The 22,673-nt window shown below is 36.5% G+C and overlaps 3 protein-coding genes across 3 annotated transcripts in view; all 3 read right to left on the minus strand.

Moving 5' to 3' along the window:
• Nucleotides 1–22,673, minus strand: part of LOC134742963 (larval cuticle protein 1-like) — a 127,592-nt gene that overhangs the window by 97,221 nt on the left and 7,698 nt on the right. The gene's annotated exons all lie outside the window — the stretch shown is intronic.
• Nucleotides 3,037–11,804, minus strand: LOC134742788 (uncharacterized). Its single transcript, XM_063675974.1, has 6 exons — nt 11,734–11,804; nt 9,243–9,402; nt 6,908–7,191; nt 6,259–6,349; nt 4,313–4,388; nt 3,037–3,492 (listed from the first exon to the last, which is right to left on the minus strand). The coding sequence occupies exons 1-6, from the start codon at nt 11,802–11,804 to the stop codon at nt 3,104–3,106; spliced, it is 1,071 nt and encodes a 356-aa protein (XP_063532044.1). The 3' UTR covers nt 3,037–3,103.
• On the minus strand, nt 14,125–16,656 carry LOC134742960 (larval cuticle protein 16/17-like). The gene is made up of 3 exons (XM_063676193.1): nt 16,587–16,656; nt 15,315–15,439; nt 14,125–14,393 (listed from the first exon to the last, which is right to left on the minus strand). The coding sequence occupies exons 1-3, from the start codon at nt 16,593–16,595 to the stop codon at nt 14,171–14,173; spliced, it is 357 nt and encodes a 118-aa protein (XP_063532263.1). The 5' UTR covers nt 16,596–16,656; the 3' UTR covers nt 14,125–14,170.

The raw sequence follows: 22,673 nt of genomic DNA on the forward strand, positions 1-22,673 counted from the left end.
TCGTTTTTAAGCAAAAGGTACCACATTGTCGCTTGCCATAAGGACGCTCTGACAGGTTTTTAGTATTAAGATACACTCAATTTTCGTCCTTATGGTAAGCGACAATGTGGTACCTTTTTATTGAAAACGTCACATTTGATGACGTTAATAGGTAGCCGCATTTTCAATCTATTGGAGAGAGAATTGTGACTCATGCTGCTATAACTAAATTTATCATTTATTTAACCTGAAATTGATCGACGTCACTGAACTTAAAATAAACTTTTTTTACGTTACAAGCTCGTATTTACTTTTACTTTTTCCAGTGTCTATCTATAAAAATAATCTTATAAAATAGGTGCACTTGACCTACTTCCCGGTTTTCGTTTGAGCTGATAATGCTAAATTTAACCTAATCTAATGATAGATACCAGGTATAATAAAACGAGCATCTATTTAGATACACAGGCCATGTAGACGATTTTAAGATCCTGTCAGAAAAAGCAGTCGCGTACCTGGAAAGAGCAAATTTCTAACAAAGTTTTTCTTTTTATATGTAATCCAGTGACATGTAATACATATGCTGGGTCGTGTTTTAATTTATCGCCACTCGTTTCGAATTTCCTCTTTTCCGCACTTGTATCGAAAATAACTATTTTATTTATGCATCCTGTCTTATATGTAGGTAGGTATGTATAGGTATATAAATTATTTGCAAAGTTTACCCATTTTCCTTCTTGCTATGTGTACACAAAACACGCACAAAGACGCGCAAATTTCAATACGAAGAAGCGAAACATTCATTATCCAGACACGCCATAAAGTAAGAAATATGAAAAAGAAACGTTTTCAAGTAAACGCGTGTCATGCTACATTATGTAAGAAATCGTCGCAGTTCCGTCAGCTTGCTTGAAAGGGCTCATGCGGGTTGGTATCATAATGAGCGTCTGCCGTTTTTACTTTTTTAGAGGCAGGCAAAGTTAACCTTAGCATGGAGCATCGCAAGATGCAAACCAGTCGCTTTGATTGCGAGTGTAGCGAGTGACATGCCCGCACTTTAGCGGTTAGGGTCCTGTAGCCAAAAATGAAAACTTAGGTCTTGGAAAAAACGCTCACAGCCATCAAGTCGATTTAGCTGTGAGCCCACGCTGGTGGATTAGGTCAAATATTTGGGGCCCTACCGTCTCTGGGCTCAAACTCACGCAATCTACAACAAGCTACATCTACTTTACGAAGGACGAGGCTCATATTAAGACCTTCCTTTGCGGTCGGGAGTTCAAAAGTAAGTAGCATCCGTAAAAGCAAATTACAGTTAAAGGATGACTCACGTTAGACCGGGCCGTGTCCGGGCCGGAGCTTCCGGCGCTAACTTTTCTATGACATGACAGGTGATCACGTGATGCTTTCCATAGAAAACGAATCTCCGGAAGCTCCGGTCCGGACACGGCCCGGTCTAACGTGAGTCGTCCTTAATGCGAAAACATTGATATTGTCTGAAAGAATTTAACAAAAAAATTGGTATATGCAGTTATTATAAACTACAAACGCGATTATTACTCTCACACAGAACCCTCAGCTTGTAACGCCAACTTGCGCTGAGCATCTTTTTTGTCATTTATTGAAATTACACCACCAAGGCTCCATATAAAATAACATTATTTTCTTATTGACTTTAATTGCTGTCAGGACCAGTTGTGCAGTAACGCGCTACAAATTAGTACGTGCATGAAATTTTATGATCTGATGAATTCACTGCATGGCATTCATATTGCAATGTGCAATTGTTCATACTAAGTTAAAGTTCAAGAGGTTTTTATGGAAGAGTGGCGAATTTATGCTGGTGTATAAACTATAGCGGTTTTTTATCAGTGTGGGTTTGAATAATGGCTCACGAAGTCCATAATTTCTTGTCAAAAAATATGAATTGATTACAGAATGTAAATCCTATCTTCCCTCGTCCCTGCCTACTTAATATTTTTACGAACACCGTCATAAGTACCTATATGTAATTGTATTTAAGCATAAGCTTTTGACAATTTTTAGTGTTCTACAGGGGGCAACAAAATTTTTTTTTTTATTTTTTCTTACGCAAACTTCTTTTACAAAATGGCATTAAAACTAAAACTAAATCATTTAACTAAAAAAACAATTATCTTTCGAAATATCCTCCTTTAGCTTAGATACAAAAACGAAAAAAAATATTAAAATGTAAAAATTCTGTGTGAACGTATTACTAGGGCCACCCTTCTTAAATTTTACTTCGAATAGCTTAAAGACTAAAGCTATTTAGTGAACTAGACTATAGTTTTAACTTTAAAAAAAACTACAGAACTTTTTCAGGTCAGTGTAAAGAAGTAGGTAACCTATAACTATATAAGTAGTTATATTTTATAGCAATTTTCAAAAAAGTTCCATCCCAAAATGAGCATCATCTGTAATTAGACTTATATGGGAATGTTTCACTGGCTTTTTGCTAGCTTAATTAAACTCGTATTAAATATCCTTTAATCTTATTCCGAGAAACACGGCGTCGACGTTTAAAAAAGCGTTTCGGTAATTTAACGGCGCCATATTGATTAATGTGGACCCTACGGCTGCTTGCGCAAGCGCAACCTCTCTTCGCAACCTGCTTGTCAAACATAAATGTTCAGGGGCTAAATTAAATTGGATCTATAATTTGACCAAGGGTCGCTGTCACTGAAGCAAACTCGAAGAGCGTCATGCAATTTTTTCTTACTTACTTTACGATAATATTTCTACTGCAAAAAGGATATGATTGTGTACTCGTATTTGTAGTAGTAGTAGTAAAACTCTTTATTGTACAAAAAGAAACATAAAACAAGAGAAAAACGCATCATTTGTACAAAGGCTAACTTATCTCTATCTTATCTTATCTTCTTATTTGTCTTTTTATAGTTGGCCAGTCTGACTAAAGTTTATTCATATTTCTGTTTTCTTTACTTCTTTCAGTTATCAATCTAATAAGATGAAGACTTGTAGGGAAGACTTGCGTTCATACCTTTTTTTGTAAATAAAGAAAAACAATACCGCTTTTGTACAGTACTTTAATTTCATTATAATTAATCTAGCACAATATAACTAGTAGCTCATGATTACAATCGTTTTATGCGTCCTTTTTTGGTTCCTCCTTCTTATACTGCTTGTTGTTGTTGTCTACGTTGTTCAACCAGGAGGGACGGTAGGGGTTGTAAGGATTGTAGGTAGCCGGATCGTAAGGGTACCTGGGATCATAGGGGTACCTGGGGTCGTAGGTTTTGCGAGGGTCCTGGGGATACCGGGCATCATACGGGTACCTCGGGTCGTAGGGTCTGTTCAATCTGCTGTACCCGCTGTACCCATTGTACCCGCTGTTGCGGCCGTCAAAGCGGTTGAAGGGGCTGTAGGGATTGTTGAAAGCTCGGTCGATGATTGGTTTGCCGTCCTTGTCTAGCACGGGTGCTGGTAACACGCCTTTACCATTGGCGGGGATGTGAACTCCTGAAGGTCTGAATCCTAAAGAATACAACAGTTTTTAAATGGCTTTTTCGCAGTATCAACATTCTTACTTACCTACTTATTTTGAACATGTAATAGTTACTGCTACCGTACGACGTTATGTCGCCTAAATATTATTAGGGTCGCCTACCTCAAAAGAAAAAAACGGATTTTTTTCCTTATGAGGTAGCTTTATCTCCGAAACTACTGGGTCTAAAATTTTGAAAAAAATATATAATATAGTTCTTTACCCATAGATGACAGGAAAACCTATTAGAAATGTGCAGTCAAGAGTGAGTTGGACTTAATTATGTACTTAGTTTTTGATCCGACCCGGGTTTTTCAGACATTTCAGTCACGTTTCACATTTAAAAATTTTTGTTAAAAATTGTGTAATGTACGGAACCCTTGGAACGCGAATCCGACTTGCACTTGGCCGGTTTTTAGTTTTAAGTCATATTTTATAATATATATGCTAGTTTTTGAGGTATAATCTATGGGCCACTAGTTGCCTAAACATAGATTTTTCATTTCATTCCAAAAGGTAGTCAATACAAAGAAAAAAAAACACAACTTGATGAGAAGTTCCTCCATACATTTTTTTTTTCAGAAATAGCATAGTACAAAAGTTATTAATTATAGTACCGTAATTTTTTAAAGTCATCGAAACGAAACATCACTGACTTTTCTTTTCAGTATCGAAATGTAGTTGTGATAAGCTTCAGAAACCCATACCACACCTTTGCCTTCAGTGGCACTAATATATTAATATATTATAAGCTCATTACTTCCTTGCGCATTTGCAAAAAAGATTAATGTGGAATGAATGCATATTTACCATTTTCATCAGCGATGTAGCTGACTTGAATCGGCGTGCCGTCCGGCGCGACGTAGGCGTAGCTGCCCTGCACTACCTGTTACGAGTAATTGACGAGTTTATTACAAAACGGTTACTATTCTACATTATATTTTGAGAGCTCATGATATTTCCAATATTATGATATGTTTATGATTACAATAAATTACCTACTTATCAGCTTTATCTTTCCATAAGTTTATTTATTCCTGAGTCATGGGTGTTTTCCATGTATTTAAGTATTTGTATATTATATGTATCGTTGTCTAAGTACCCACAACGCAAGCCTTCTAGAGGTTACTGTGGGGCTGCACTGGTGAAATGCGCCGTAGATCTGGCATGGCCAAAAGTGCTATGGCGAACCTCGACAAGATCTGGAGGAACAGAAGCATTCGTTGTTCAACCAAGGTGCGCTTGACTAGAACTGGTATTTTCGATTTTCGTATGCCGAGACATGGAGTTTGAAAAGACGCGACAAGTCAAAAATCTACGCTTTTGAGATATGGTATTGGCGAAGACTCCTACGCATACCTTGGACGGCTATAAGAACCAATAAGTCCATCCTAGAGGAGCTGAAAATCGCCACACGGCTCTCTCGGCTGTCACGGTCTAACAAGTAGGTAAGTGCGAAAGTGACAGGATAGTGACAGGTGATAAAAATGCAACCATGCTGACACAGCTGGAAAGGCAGATTATCTTGGATTAAATGGATGGCAAGCGTGCGCGAGGAAAAGCACCCACGAGATGGTCTGATGCTGTGATGAGGGTGCTTGGCGGCAACATGCAGTGCATGACCCATATGGCTTATGACACACTATGGAGACGGAGCATACATGGTCGCGATCCTCAGCAATGAGGAACCGAGAAAGAAGAAGAGAAGTGGGGCTTAGTCAATTTGTGTAAGAATTAAGAAAACTTACTAAACTGAAGGTCCCAGCTAAGTCATTGAATCCCGAATTTGTGTTCCTAAGGCTTGGAAGTTTTCTATGTATGTAAGTATGCATTTATCTATTTAAGTATTTATATTGTCACCTAGTACCCATTAGGCTATGGGCCATAGCACAAACTTTACTTAATTTGGGGCTAGGATGATATGTAAGATTTACTCCAAATGTAAAAAAAAAATATACAGCTGCTATAACGCGAGCTGATATTAAAAGAAGTTGAATTGAGCCTTCGATCGGAAATTGACCCTGTCAAAGTAGCATTTTTCAATAAAGTTGAAAAATTATGGAGTTAAAAGGTTTCACTTCGTGTTTAATGCGAAATGATCTGATGGCGGAGGCATTTAAAATGCATTGATTAACATTGATCAACATTGCTCATTATTGTATTGAAAAATTGGCAAACTATTATTGGTATGTAATTATATTTATGTTGATTACTTTAAATAATGTACCGGGTGTAGCCTGTTTAACGAGCAAAATAATTAAATTTAAACATAGATTGTACTCCTCAAACGGTGACACTTTTGTTCAACAACTTTTAAAAAATACGAAGGCTTTTAGACTTCCTATTTTTCATACAAAATAAATACTTATCTTCAATGTACGCCATTTTCATTATGATTTGTGATTGACGTTACTTGACATAACAACATTCGCAATACATTCCGTCTTAGAATAAACTTTAAAGTGTATTAAAATTTAAAACACAGAGTTAGTATGGTATGAGGTGCCAAAATTTTTTGCACGTTTCCACCCACACCCGGTATGTGTAATTGTGTATACATATGAAAATACAGTTAATAGGTTTTTGATACCATAATCATCGTATAAACAAACCACTAAAGCAAACCACTGATTGCTTTTTTGTTTTTCTTCTTTGTTTGTTGGTTTTCCCTTAGTTTGTCCATATTTTTCGTATTTCCAAGGTCTGTTAACTTAAATTATAAGGGCTGTTCCGTACTGTGATATTATTTGACTGACCTGCGTTCCTTGGGGTTCCCCTGCGTTGTCGATATAAGCGTCTTTCAGGTACCCAGTTTCTTGAACTTGTTTTCCATCGGCAGTGGAAAAACTAGACAAACGGACAAAAATAATTATAGCTATTAGAATTCTGTAAAAAAATACAATACAAGGTGTAACAAAAATAATTGGGATCCATTAAAGCATATTCGGTATTTGATTGGGAAAAGTAGATGCCAATTTTTTTGACGCGAAAAATGTTTGGTCTTTGTATAGAGGGTTGGCTGGCTTGGACGAGGTGCCTTGCCCCATCGAAGAAAAATTGTTTTTCAAAAATTTTGCGTACATAATATACAATTATATAATATTGTATAATATATCAAGATCAATCAATTAGGTGACGCTAGACTAACCGCAATACCAATTGGCGAGTGCAGTCATAATCATATCTCTTTCATGCTTGTTCAGACCCAGCGCTATTGATAGGGATGGCATTATAACTTCAGTCGCCACTTAGTACTGCGACTACTATAGCTGTATGAGGATAGCTGTATAGTGATCTAACAATTATGGGAATTTTCCCGTTGGAAAAGGTTTTAACATCCCGGTGGAGAACACTTACGTACGTATAGTTTTAGTTTTTTATAGAAAAATGCGTGTAAAACCTTACCTGTAAGAATAGCTGCCATCAGCGCCATGATCGTTGCTATATGTCAGAATAGGCACAGCAGGCCCCGCGGCAGGGTTGTAATACGGGTTGTTGTATCCAGCGACTCCAGGGACCAGTGGTCTTGGAGTAGGGCCGAAGGGGAAGATAGTTGGGGCCACCGGTGGTGTTGGGGTTAGACCTGGAGGCACGTAGGACACGGGCGACACGCCGAGGGGTAGAGGAGAGGAAAGTATCTGCCCGCTTGCTAACGAGCAGCAGAGGAGAATACAAGAAAGAAAGCGCATCTGAAAGGAAGATGAATGTATTGAGTGTACATTAGGTTTGCTTCATCGTCATTAGTGTTGTGTTCCTGCCGGTGAGTAAGGTTGCCAGAGCTCAACGAGGGTGCGGAGTGTTAGGGTCGGCAACGCGCATGTAACTCCTCTGGAGTTTCAGGCGTACATAGGCTACGGAGGCAGCTTAACATCAGGCGGGCCGTATGCTTGTTTGCCACCGACATAGTATTTAAAAAAAAAACTTTAATATAGATGTGGCCTGTAATATGAGCAATAAACTAAACTGTAGGCTGTACGCCTCAAACTGAACAACATTTGGTCAGCGACTGAAAAATATCTTTTATTTTTAGTACACTTTAAAGTACATATGTTCTAAGACGCAATGTATTGCGTATTTTGTTATGTTTAAAGCGTGACAGGCAACGTCAATTACATTGATGAGAGCGTACATTATAATAACATTTAATTTGTATAAAATAAAATCTAGACTTCATAATTTTTAAAGATTTTAAACAAGCGTTTTATTAACAAGTTTTGGAAACAAATCAAATTATTTCCCGCCGACGCCGAAGACGCCGGTTCGAATCCGGCCTTCACCCCTGGAGGGCTTCGTCACTTTTTCAATAATATATGACATATATTACAATTTATAAGTGTTTTATCGTTTGAGGAGTACAACCTATGATTTAATTATTTGCTCGTGTTACTGGAGACACCCGGTATAATACATTTTTAAATAGATTGCCGAATTATGCAAATAATATGGACATAATGTTTTTTTAGTAGATAGAATATTTTAAAAATGAACATTTTGACTTCTGGTATTTTGTTTATTTTTATAATTAAAATATTTATTGGTTGATTGATTTGCAATAAATGCTTTTGTCTTGTCTTGTCTTGTAACTGATTCAATTGTTTCATTCACGCGCCGCGGCGCCCTCGTGAGGTACCTACCTATGTGCGAAGTATGTATGTCGAGCACTACCTATTGCCTGTTTGCATTGTTTCATTAACTTGATAATGAAAAGAATTTGACCAGTTACTTCTTTATTCTCATTATTTTGATGACTATATTAAATATTTAACCGACTAAAAGGTACCTAAAATTCGCACGCGTGACGTTAAACTTGCAAGTGACTCGGTTCTTAATTCGCCGTTCACAATTAACAATTATTTTACCTTTGTGAGCTCTTAATCCGTCTCGCGTTGAACTCAGCTAGCTACTAGAACCGTGGGATCCAAATATTCCATTTATAGGTGCAGGGTTGCTTTGTGCCGATATTTTTTGTTATGCCATCACTCAAACGTGAGCCCCGCACACGCCTCTTGCCTACCATCTGTTTAGGGTGTACTTAAATGTTTGCCGATGTTCGTACACCACGAACCGGAGTCATTTACCAATTTTAACCGAAAATTACTATAAACGCTACCAGCTGCAGTGCCTACGCAGGGATTATCCACTCATATGTTGCACAAATACCCCTCGGTGGTCTATTACAATTTAGCACTACAACGGATCCCCTGTTTTGCATTGAATGGTTATCACGAACTGGCATTTTCGAGTTACAATGTATAGGTTGTAAAGAAAATTACATACCACTCAAAACTATTAACAAGAGCGCTTGGAAGACAACTGTAACATTATTTCAATTATCGAGGGCTATGTCTTGATTTGAACGTTTAGTTCTTATTTTGGCATTAGGTACTACAAGAACATATTGGATCTTTACTAATTAATCGATTTTGGTATCTACTTAATGTTGGATTAATGGATTAAGACATTTTTTTTACTGAAATATATATGTATTTATTTTATTTATTGTTACATACATTTGTAATTTTTTTGTACAGCGTTACAGTAAAACTAATGAACTATACAAATTAATGAAAAAGATAAAAGGTATATACAAGAAATGACAGACAACAAAACAATTTCAAGTGACATCCAGAGTTTCACAGTATGCCAGACATGTCCGACATATATTCGCCCAAGAAGTTGCAAAAATATCACTTTCTGGTGCCCATGACAGAAGCGAGTTCAAAAGTCTTAGGGCTCGCACGGCCGGAGAGTTTCTGTGCGCTACAGTGCGTGTGGTTGGGGCTGCCAAGAGATTATGAGTTCGCGGCCTTAGGGGAATTCTGGGCACAAAGGGGATAGCGATCCTAATAATTCGTGCTACTAGATCTGGACAGTCAGCATCGATGTGCGAGCCGCACATGCTGAAAAACATAGACTCGAAAATTGTTTATTAGAATTACAAAAGAGCTACTTACTTTCTAGAAAACCTGGGCTTAAAATGACATCGGAAGAATTCAAATTAGGTGAAGTTCCAAAGTACCGCAAACATCCTCAACATTGCCTTGAGTCGAACCAAGCTAACTGCATGGCATTTGCAATGACAATGTATGGCAATATCATACTTAAAAATTTACGTTTATAATAACACTGCCTCACTTCGTTCTGTTCAAGTCAAACTAGGATTTTACATTGCAATTTGACATTTTTTTCCCATTAGCCTACTTATTATTATAAGACATCAATAAATTAAAATAATAACTATCACTAATAAAGTGACAAATCAATTCAATTAATCATTTACCAATATAATTATTTTTGACGATATATTCTTAGATTTAGTTTTAAGATTTGCGGTCATTTATTTTATTTTAATTTTAATTGATTACTAATAAGTAAATGTAATTGGCCTAGAATAATATTACTATTGTGTGCCCTTACAGGGTGTCATGATCTGACTTTATATTATGTAACACCTATTATGTACATGACAATACAATAAATAAATGATAAAGTCGGTGCAAAGTTAGCTTAGACAGACTGCAATGATGAACATTAGTTTCTTGTCTTAAAAATACAGGTACCTATTAACTTATTGAGAAACAAACAGGTAGACAGCTATTTAGTAGAGTATCACTGCTGCCATCTATTCCATTTTATACAAAACACTAAAACACAAAAAAATATTGCTTAATAATATGTACATATATAGAATGTAGTTACTAGACATTAGGTAAAACCTAAGTTAATGTACAGTCAACCAATTTAATTTCTAGGCCACTATAGAACCATGTCATAATTAATCAATTTGTTTATCTTCTACGACAGTGGTTATTGAGTGATGTATGTCATGTACATATCTAGATAGTTGTTAAAGCGACAAGGTTCTATTACTGGCCTACGAATCAAATTGGTTGAGTGTACCTTTACCACTTAATTCTGCACCACACAATTTTTCACTATTTTTAAGATACCTCAACTGTAAATTCTTTATTCTTTTAGTTATAATTGTAGAAAGTAGGGAGTTCATAAAACATCCCTATCTTATTTGTAGCTAAGTATCTTTTAAATTATGAAGAGACTAATTTATAGCTTGTTAAACAACAACAACTAATAAACTGTCCTTACTTCCTATTATTTGTCTCATTACCTGTTTTTACCCTTTTCATTATTAACATAAAGAATCCTAAATGCATTGTAATTGGTTATCTCTATGGGAGGCGGAGTTTAGCTCGCTCGTAAGGATCGAGGTGGTTTTCTGAAGTGGTTCACTGGGAATGTCCCCGACTGTACCTACACTTGTAAACGTGGGAACATGTTAGCTGTTAACTATTTGTCACTGACGCTACGAAGGTTAAAGGTGACTTTTGGATGGAAACTGCAGCTGCATTACTGTTGCTAGGTACATTATTGCTGCAGCCTTAACGCGGGTGCTGTCAGTGTCATTTCCTTGATAGAATGAGTGACGGATTGAACGTTCCAATCGCAGCAGTAATGCATCAGATACGAGCGTCACTCATGTTTTCAAGCAAAACGACAGTCACAGCGCCCGCGTCAAGACCGCAACAGTACAGTCGCAACAGTAATGCAGCTGCAATGCCAAACGTCACTTTAACATGTATTCAAGGACCCTTTGGTATACGGATACATCAATTGATTAGCACTCGATACAAATCTGCATAATACTGTAATAAATTATAACATCAACCCCAGATCCAACAACCGTATCCGTACACTCCATTACATATCTCATTAGAAGAAGGTCAGAATTGTTCTCATCAAATCCGTCAGTTGGACTGAGGAGATACAATCTCGTTGTACGTAAAAAAACTCGCATACGATACGATACGTAAACATTTTTCGACTGAGACGCAGCGCCAATAATATTAGTACAGCCTAACAAGATTCTATCACTCTATCACTCTTGCATATTAGAGCGATATAATTATAGATGCAGATAACAAAATTTCCATTTACGACTTTCGCGGTAGACCCTCAAACATTCCCAAGGTTTTACGCGTAGAACCTCCCTTAGAGACAAATAATTTTTATTTATTTTTAAATTATTTACCTGTTATCAAATCTTTTGTGGCGGTAAAAAAGTATATAAAAACCTATAAATTGTACATACAGAATTGTACATACAGATGTCAATCACAATGAAAAAATCAACGATGGTCAACTGGCCAACGTGGGACTCGAACCCACATCTTTGGATTGCCGCTCCAACGCGTTACCAATTCCGCTAAGCTGACCATTCGTCATTCAACGCGAATTTAGCCATTCGACCCTGAGCGTTGGGAGGAACTTGCTGGAAGAAGGTCATCTTGACGGTCTGCCATCCATAACGGTGTCAAAATATTTGAAGATAACCGCCTCACCAGCCTAGACATAAAACGCCAGTTGCGGAAAGAAAGACCTAAGCCCTCCTCCGTGTACACGTTCAACGCAGCTGGCCAAATTTATTGTCACACGTGCAATAAAGCATTTAAGACATCGATAATATCGATATACATGATTTAAGAGCAAGTTCGGTCTGGCCTGCCACATAAGGCTCACGCTTGACAACGTCCATAATGTTTATTTAGGATCGCCGTCATCGAAAACGATGAGGAGGACTATATACTACACCTACCTATACTTACAAGTAATTCCACTAACTGATTAGTCTGCAATTCGAGTTATAGTTGTCAATTATTGTAAGTTTTAGGTACGTGTCCATCGAATAACAGAACATTACTTCCTTGTTACATATAGGTAATGTTTATATTATGAAAATACAGTAATTTTATTAAAATGTGTCAATGTATAACGTCGTCTATACCTAGTTTTTTTACTAGTTTAGTGAGTGAGTCATCCTTATGACTCACGCTAGACCGGGCAGTGCCTGGGCCGAGGCGTCTGACATGTCATTTTCTATGACGGCTGATCGGTGATCACGTGGTGCTTTCCATAGAAAACGAAGCGCCGGAAGCTCCGGCTCGGCCCCGGCCCGGTCTAGCGTGTCATCCCTCACCAAACGAAAACCAAAAATTGCCAATCTGGGGAAATAATTCGTGTATACCTAAGCGTATTTTGGCCTCGTTGTAGGGAATGGTGTATTAAAAGTGTGCACAACTAAAGTGTAAACAACACTAAAAGTACCGGGGGTGGGGGTGAAGATTACAAACTTATTAGCGACTGATGCCTAAATGCAAGAATCATATATTTTATACGGGTCTCTATTGTTTGACATAATAAATGAAAGTCATAATCATATTATATCATTAGACATAATTTAGTTTTTCAGAAACGCGTAACTTTTCAGGATTGCCATAAAACAAACCTAACCTAACCTATCTTTAGGAGGAAAAATCCTGAAAAGTTAACGGTTTCAGAATTATGACTAAAATGATAATATGACAATCATTACATTATGACTCTCAATAATTATGTCAAACAAAGGGACCCCCTTTTATGTAGGTATAAAAGGGGGTTTACATTTTCGTGCGATCTAATTTTAAAAATATAAAAATCATACAAATTCAATAACGGTTGTCCAAATTTGTCATCAATAGTCACCTCATCGATAGTCTACGTACATGACCGTACTATGATCATAACTTAGAAATCTAAGTCACGCAAAGTTCAACTTTTGGGTTGTTGCGACAAAGCTCAATATCGAGCTCGTAAAATAAAACACTTATTATATATAAGAGCACCAGACAGCTAATCGCTTCGGCTATATATGCACCGTGTACATTAAAATATATATACATATCCCTCGTTTCTGTGTTAGGTAATTAGAAAAAAAATAATCAAATCTACTAGTTGTCACTGTAAATAGGCATTATTAAAATCATCATCAGTCATAGAAGATTAATATTTCTTCAAATTAAGAGTGTTTTAGATTGGCATCGCATTGAAACATTTTTGAGCACATTAAAGTCGAAGCTCAGAATTGACTTTAAACCTTTATATACCGGGTGTGGCCTGTAACACGAGCAAATAATTAAAACATAGATTGTACTCAACGGTGACACTTTTGTTTAATAACTTTTAAAAATTATAAAGTCGTTAGACTTCCTACTTTTAATACAAAATTAATATTAGGTATCTTCAATGTACTATTATCATTGTAATTGCGTCTTGGAATAAACTAAAGTGTAAGTATTAAAAAATCATAACAAGTTATTTTTAAGTCGCTGAATAAAATGTTGGTAAGTATGAGGAGTAAATACAGCCGACAGTTTAATTTTTTGCTCGTATTACAGGCCACACTCGGTATATAGGCCAACGGTTTAAATTTTTTGGATATTTTTCAATGAAAGAAATTCTATCTTATCTTATTAGGGTTAGACATCGTGAAATTAAAATATATTTAGTTTTTTCGTAAACAATTTTATGTACAGTACATTATAACAAAAAATAGTATAAACGTAAAAAACATGGCAGTGAACATCAAAATAACAGAGCAACTGGAAAAACGCTAAGCGGATGCCGCTCTCGCGTCCTCCCTATAATGTCTATATGTCTTAACTAGGAGCCCGATTCAAATTATAATTCCTTGTTCTGAAATTGTACAAGATTTGTACCAGACAAGAAATGTCACTTTTGACAGCTGACCGTTCTGAAATCCATAACAGTTTCAGATCAAGAAAAAAATCAGAACAGGCTCAAGGTAACTAGAGTTTGGTTGTCTACGGCGAATGCTTAGGCCTGGCCGGCCTGGGCTGGTGCCTTCGGGATATCTTCGCTTTCAGCGTGGAAGCCGGTCTCGTCAGCGAAGTAGGTGACGGCGTGGAGTTTGCCGTCTGCGTCGGTGTAGCTATACGAGCCGCGCACCACTACAACTTGTTGTGGTTTGTTTTCCTCGTCATTGACGGTTTTAAGCTCGCCGTTCTCGTCCTTTTTGATGCCATCTTCGGTTTCGTAACTGAAAGGATTAAGATGAATTAATATTTTTGAGAATGTCTCATCCAGTTAATATTTTAAAAGGTGAGGGTATTTTTAATCATAGATATAAATTGCGGCGAAAAATATGAAAATTAAATTTTCTCAGAAACTGCAAGATTAAAAGACTAAAAGACTTAAATTACTTAAAATAAGAGATTAAAAGACTTCTTAAATTGCGATAATGTACAAACTAATTATTAAAGTAGTATTATTAGGTAAAAACTTGTATAGTTTAATATTTATTTTATTAGCGACTTATTGTTTTTAATCGATTAATTTAGTTGTATAATTGAAATTTCTGACAGTTTTATTCTTTGTGGCCTTTTTATGTGTATTTTAATGCAATCAAACAGCTTTTATTTTAATGCTTTATTCTCCTTTTATATTGAAATCTTTTTATGAATGTAAGTAATTTTTCAAATATTATTACATAACTTGATATACTGATTTAATTAATTTTGAATTCTGTTTTTAAATTGTAATTTGATTGTGTTGTCTTGTTGTTTTTTTATCCGTTTACATGTAATTATCGTTAATAATTTAGCTAAATAAATAATAGCTAAATATCTAAATTTTCTTGATATGTAAGTAAATAGTATTTATAACTTCAGAAATAATTTAGCTTTAAGGAAATAATTTGCATGCCCTATTAAAGTCTGAATGTACGCTCACTCAACCATTGTGACACCACAATTGTACTACATTTAAAGCAAATAAGTTACTATTACTATAAACTTGGAATGAAAAATAGCTTTACAAAAAATAAAACAAATATAGCTCGGATAATAAATAAACCATCACGATTTAAAAATAAGTCAATTCACAAAATATTTTCATAGAAAATAATTTAATTTGTTCTTAGAGTAAGTCAATTCAATAGACAACGATAAATTTTACTTACGCGTAAGCATATCCACCGTCCGGCTGAACTTCAAAGTCTGAACGAAGAATTTTGGGCGGCTCGGGCTCCTGTTCCGCGGGCGCGGCGAGGGCGACGGCCACGAGCGCGGCAACGGCGAGTACAATCTGTACATAACATACACTGTATTATAAAACGAGTAGTAATAGTATACTGTGCAACACGGGGCGTCAGTTAAATATTGCAAACGAGAGTGTAGTTAAATCGCGACGGCTTGCTGGAGCGAATTATAGACTCGAATTTGCAATATTATTACGCCCCGAGTTACACACAATGTTTTTCATCACACTTGCGATACAAAAATGAAGTATAAAAACAAAAAAACGTTTAATGATAATACTAGAAACTTCATAACTCCCTAAGGAATACGCTTTTTCTATAGTTCCTGCTAAGCCTGCGTGCAATTCCACATTTACTAAGCAATCGTGATAAGAAAAATTAAAGCTGTTTTGTATGTGAATATCTTCGCTGTGGCAATTAGGTAATTATACTTAACGTAATTAAGCATACCAAATCGACCCAATGCCGCACCGAATGTGTTAAGAATACACTGTTAAACTGGATCTATCTATGTTTCTCTTTATTTATTCCCTGAACATGATGCTTGCCAAATTTTTGTTTATGTAAAATATTTTTTAAACAATAGAAAGCCGATATGAGCGTAAACGGGCTCACACCAGAGGACGCCCAGGATCGCGCAAAGTGGAGAAAGGCAAAGCGGACCCTGGCAAAGGCCGGGATAGCGCTAGAAGAATAGAAATAACATTGTTTTAGTTTAGGTACGGCAAACGCAATATACTTCGTTCTTCTATTTGCTGCTATCGCTTGATTATGTAAGAGGCCGTAAAGTAGTAGATAGAATAATAGACGATTAGCGAATAATGGACAACGTGGACAACAATTTGATTCAATTTTTGCGATAGCCCTTACAGAGCCCGATAACTCTTCGGTTATTCTTAAGTACACTATTAATTATCAGCAAGTTGATACTTGCTGTACAATGAGGAGGCATGTCTCAGAAATTGAACGAATGTGCCCACATGTAGAATGTAGGCTCAATGTTGGTATACGGTGATGATGAAGATTATGATGGAGTTACTCCTTGTTAACACTGTCTCACGACGAATACATTAAGCTAAGTTCCTTAATTGCTTGTTGGGAATAGCTGTAATTTTAACCACACTGCATTTTAGCACACATCACTATGTTTATACTAGGTATATTTGTTTATCACATTTTTTTATTTAAACCCACCAGTTTCATTTTTGATAATATTTAGTTTACGACTGTTCGATGGGAAACCGATGAGCAACTGATGCCTAAACACTCGTGATGAAATCTTTTATACATTTCTCCCTGCAATCTAACGTACTCAATGTCATATGTCGACGAAACATATTTACCGACTCAACACTGGCTATCCGTATTTCGTCATCGATGGCCGGCTGTAAATCATCGAACTATGATGACATTTCGGGAAAATGTACTTGACATTCAACTTTGTACTAATCCCTGTCCTCGACGTTCAACTTTGAGCTGATTTGTCTTTTGGACTAATCTGCACGTGTACTTCCCGGCAGAATACCAGCGCTGCAGTAGCAATGCTGCAGCACTTGCAGAGTCGGCGCCTTTTCACGATTTTGTCGTGACAATAAAGTCCTAAAAACCTCTTTAGTCCTGTGTAAAAGATGATATGAAACTAACGCAAGTGAATGATGAGATGACGGGTGACAGAGAGGTATGGAAGAAAAAGACATGCTGCGCCGACCCCAAGTCGGCAAGTTTGAAGGGCAAGCGAATATTTAATAAAGTCCTAAAAAATTCCTACTATAGTCAGTTTGCAATTAGTTAAGTTTATTAGGCCTATGTTGTAATAAAGTAATCCCACCAAAAACATTTCATGTAAAGTGTTGCCAAGACTAGGCGCATAAAGCTTTTACACTCAAAAGCTATCAGATCCCGTAGTAGGTACCAAGACTTTTACTCTGTAAGTCCTAACTTTATTAGCTCTAACTGTATAAAGCCAACATCTTGGTCAAACGTACAGTATGAGTAAACTCAGAATTGTTACTTACTTTTTATATTTCAAAAGCAAAGGAGATACTTCTTCCTTATCTCCATAAATATGAAAAAAAAACGGCTTGGCCGTTTCGTTGCAGTCACATAAACACTCACTCGGTGGACTTGTTGTACAAAGTAGTTACACAAGTCTTTCAAATTCTGAGTGTCATTAAGGGATTGTCCAATTTGTCCATTTGACAACAACGAAACGGCCAAGCCGTCCTGTACGTTAATAAAGTTAGGACTTACAGAGTAAAAGTCTTGGTACCTACTACGGGATCTGATAGCTTTTGAGTGTAAAAGCTTTATGCGCCTAGTCTTGGCAACACTTTACATGAAATGTTTTTGGTGGGATTTCATTCATTTTTGTAAGAGTTGATATACCAGCTAGAAATGACTTATTCGTTTATAGAATCTACGATAATACAGGATCATATATAAGAAGACATAATTCTAAAATATTTTAGCATTAGATTTTATAAAAGTTACGTATTGCTAGCGCCATCTATGTAGAGCCTATATAAATTATAAGTCAGGAACTTTATTGATTTTATGTATTATAAATTGTAAGTTTCTAGAAATTTTAAAGCATTATTATCATAATCGCAATTGTTTTTAATGACCTAAGCGTTAGTTAAGGTCTCCGATTCAGCTCACGCAACCGATTTTAGTGAATTTTGTGTGGGTACGTACGTGCTATCGCAGTGCTGTTGGAAAACCGCGGCTTTGTAGTGCGACGATTCGAGTTTGATCCCCAAACATGTATTTTTTAAATTAAAATTTGAATTTAGCGAGTGCGAAGTGCGAGCTAAGCGTAGGTATTCGTTACAGTTGAGCAAAAATATTTTCCCCTCACTAGCTCGGAAAGCCGTCTTTTATCCTTTAAAACAAGCAGGGAAAAACGCATTTTATCCACTAGTGGGGAAAGTAATTTGACCTTGGATGGAGCGTGTTTAAGTAGCTTGACAGATAACAAAACGTAAAATGCTCATAATAATGGTTCGTTCGATATTAATTATCATTAAATAAATGGTTTGAGAATCTAATAAAAAATACCAAATTCAGCTTTATTTAATAATTTTAAGTCATAAACCTGCAAATTCCATATGAAACGTTAGATTTTTTATAATGATGTTAAATTCTGAACGCACAAGTTGAGTCGATGCAATTTCAAAACGCATCCTTGACATTTCATACGTCAGAACAGAAATGTCAACATTGTCAACAAAATTTTTACTTAAAAAACACTTCTCACCGACTCACGTAAAAATCAGAATTTCCAGTGTTTTCTGTTATAATATCGTAAAAAAATAAGTGATTCCAGTGATGAAGATGATCTAACGTCTGTGGATGTTGCACTTTCCTCGCTATAGTGAGGGGAAAAGTTTTGTGTTACACACGGGTGCAAATGTATTTTACTTCTCGTGTGTTGAAACACTCGCTACGCTCCGGATTATATTTTAGAACCACTCGCTTCGCTCGTGGTTCAACTATAGAATCCTTTCGCTTGCTCGTGTTTCAATTGCACACTCGCGGGTAAAATACAACTTTGCACCCTTGTATAACAAATAACTATTTCCCCTCACTAGCTCTGAAAGTTGTCTTTTAACCTTCAAAACAAGCTGGGAAAAACGCGTTTTATCCACTAGTGGGGAAAGTAATTTGACCTTGAATGGAGCGTGTTTAAGTAGCTTGACAGATAACAAAACGTAAAAGGCCCATGATAATGGTTCGTTCAATATTAATTATCATTAAATAAATGGTTTGAGAATCTAATAAAAAATATCAAATTTAGCTTTATTTAATTATTTTAAGTCATAAACCTTAAAATTCCATAAGAAACGTTTGTTTTTTTATAATGATGTTAAATATAAAGTTGAGTCGATGCAATTTCAAAATGCATCGTTGACATTTCATACGTCAGAAATGTCAACATTGTCAACAAATTTTTTACTTAAAAACTTTTCTCACCGACCCCGTAAAAATACACAACTTCCAGAGTTTTCTGTTATAATATCAGAGTTTTGAATGATTCACGGTTAGTTTCACTAGACTTATATTGACCGGGATATAAAAGTTACATGCATCATCACCCGTGAACATGATGCATGTAACTGCGTCGAAATATCGGGAGCTCACAAATAATACAAAAGGTAATCAAGGTCTATATCCCGGTCAATATAAGTCTAGTGTTATAATATCGTAAAAAAATGAGTGATTCCAGTGATGAAGATGATCTAACGCCTGTGGATGTTGCACTTTCCTCGCTATAGTGAGGGGAAAAGTTTTGTGTTACACACGGGTGCAAATGTATTTTACTTCTCGTGTGTACTCGCTACGCTCAGGATTCTATTTTAGAACCACTCGCTTCGCTCGTGGTTCAACTATAGAATCCTTTCGCTTGCTCGTGTTTCAATTCTACACTCGCGGGTAAAATATAACTTTGCACCCTTGTATAACAAATAACTATTTCTAGTCTCCGGCTGTTCTTCTGTATAAGTCGTACGCATTACTCAACTTATTTTCGGAAAATTTTGTGAGCAGAATTTATTTAAAAAAATTAAAATAGCTCACTTGTCACACCATTATATAAATGAGCTCTTCGAATATGCATACATCTTACGGTCGCGTTACTCTGGTGTTTCGAGATCTCTACACGCATGCGAGTTTCTAAATCGTTGGGAACTGTTTGATGGTACTGTGACATCCGAAAACAAAAAGTCGTATGTGCCAGCAAACTTCCTATTATGATATGACTACATATATTCACCTTTCGCTGAATACTGCACAAATAAATTGTGCAGCATAATACGGCAAATTTAATTTACTTAACAATATTTTGTTACGTGAGAAACGAGTCACATGAACGTCGTCAGTCGAGGATGTAATGTACTTTATAAAACAACTGATCATAGTCTGCTCACAAAATACACATAATGTTCCAAAATGGCTGTCACATATGGACAGATAGACGGAAGACCGGACGGACAGACGGACTAAACAAAACTGTAAGGATTCCGTTTTTGCCATTTTGGCTACTGAAGGCCGAATGCCCGGAGCGTATGACAGGTACACGCTACCCGCAACGTCTCCAAGTATCTTCATGGCGAACGGTTTGGCCGAAGGACGAGCTCCGCGAAGATATTAAGGTCAGAAGTGACCAAGAGAGGCGCGCTTCTGTAGTGTTCAAACACAAAACTTTAGTACCTACAACTGTATGCATGCATGGTTCTTGCGACTTCCACAAACACCTACATGCGAAGTGCTCGCCATCGGCCTTCGCGTTCAGATAATTTAACTGCTAATCAAGTTCGGTAAAATAATTTTAGTATCAATAGAGTTTTATTTATTTTTTCTAATAGGCTACACTTATTTAGGCTTTGTTCGCGAAGTTGTACAGCTCACAGAATCTCCCTTGTGCTTAAAGTTCATCATCTTCCTCGCGTTATCCCGGCATTTTTAGCCACGCCACGGCTCATGGGAGCCTGGGGTCCGCTTGGCAAGTTGGCAACTAATATCAAGGCACAATTTTTTACGAAAGCGACTGCCATTATTAGGATTAGTCCCGTTTCCTCGCGATGTTTTCCTTTCCGGAAAAGCGACTGTTAAAACCTATCTTAACAAGGTACAATAAGTAGGTATTAGTCCATACAAATACCAAAGCAAATACCTAATACTTACCTAATCTAGATAGATTAAGTTTCTCAATTCTATGATATAATAATTAAACTAACTGTACTTGCAGAAGTACTCTATGAGCTTAGTTTAGCTATGTCATTATATGTAATAGTTCATTATCATTCCGTAGTGTCATAGTGTGGCACTGCACTTAGCTATATAAGTTTCTACATGTATGTAGATACGATCACTTTTTTCAACCAGCCTTCTGTTAACATTAAGCCGGGCCGGGGTTTGAACCCGCGACCTCCGGATTGAAAGTCGCACGCTCTTACCGCTAGGCCACCAGCGCTTGTGTTTGAAGTAAGGTTTTGAAATGTTTACGACAAGAAACAGTGCCAATATAGAGGGCGCTATTTGGCTGGTTTGCGTGAACCTGGTTCAAATCAGTACTTCGAAAACTTTTTGGTTTTTTTTACTGTTGTTTTTGTATTAGCATTCCGATCACTGCTACCACACAAAATTTCACGATTCTAGGACTTCAGGAACCAATGTTTTCAGGATTAGAGGTATTTTTAGGTACCCCCATTTGAAGGGGTTGCAGGGCGAAAGTTACAGATTTCTGGTCACCATATGTGTCTGCATACAGACCCATCCCTACATGCCAAATTTCAGCCTTCTAAGACTTCAGGAAGTAGTCTGTATTTTCTATGACGCGAATTTCATGTGTTTCGGACAGTAAAAATTAAGGTACTATAAAATTTTAAGTATAATAGGTAGCTTAATAAAACTTGGTGTTTTTGATAAGTCTACTGAGTACATGGTATACAAAAAATTACAGCTCTCTAGCATTGTCCAAGACGAAGCTACGAGAGTTCAAAAATACGGCGAAACGTGCCGAGAAAAGATATTTTTTTCATACTATTTTTTCATACTATACTGAACTGTCACCCTATGAAAAACAGCGCCCTCTTGACAATGATCACATATTACTGGTCAGGCTTTACCTGGCCTGCAGCTTAGAAAATTACCTAATATGTGCACAAATTTCCGCTATAAAAATGTTGTGATTTAAAAGTTTTGATTGGCTGAAATAAAATTCTTTTGTCAGACCTCTTGCTCGGCATTAGGGCATTACAATATTTGACGTTGTCAACGTGCGCGCTGTGCAGTTTAATTAATAAGTATGTGCAATTTATTTAGGCTCTAAGTAGACTTCTATAGATATTCTAGTTCGATGTCGTGTCACATATCAAATGAAAGAGTTTGTTGTTAGGTTTTTTTTTCTTCTTTTTTGTCGGCAATTTGGATGAAAATGGGCAAAGATCGGTCTTTTTCATGTTCTTGTTATACTTCCTACTATTATTTTGTTTTTATTCTTAAAAATAATTGTAATAAAATATATTTTTGATTTGCATATCATCATTTTAATAATTTTTTTAAGAATTAGTTGAGGTCCACTTAGGTCATTGGTTCTGTTTTTGAATGCGTAATTACTTCTTCATTTAAGCAACGGCAATAATTATTTATGACTACTATTAAAAATGGAAGATTATATATGTTTTAATGAGTTCCTGATGATATCACCAATGACTAATATCAGAAACTCATAAATAACATATAAATATTTATAGGTAGGTACGGTACATACCTACCCCGTTT

This window comes from Cydia strobilella, chromosome 7, assembly GCF_947568885.1.
Source record: "Cydia strobilella chromosome 7, ilCydStro3.1, whole genome shotgun sequence".
Taxonomy (NCBI): Eukaryota; Metazoa; Arthropoda; class Insecta; order Lepidoptera; family Tortricidae; genus Cydia; species Cydia strobilella.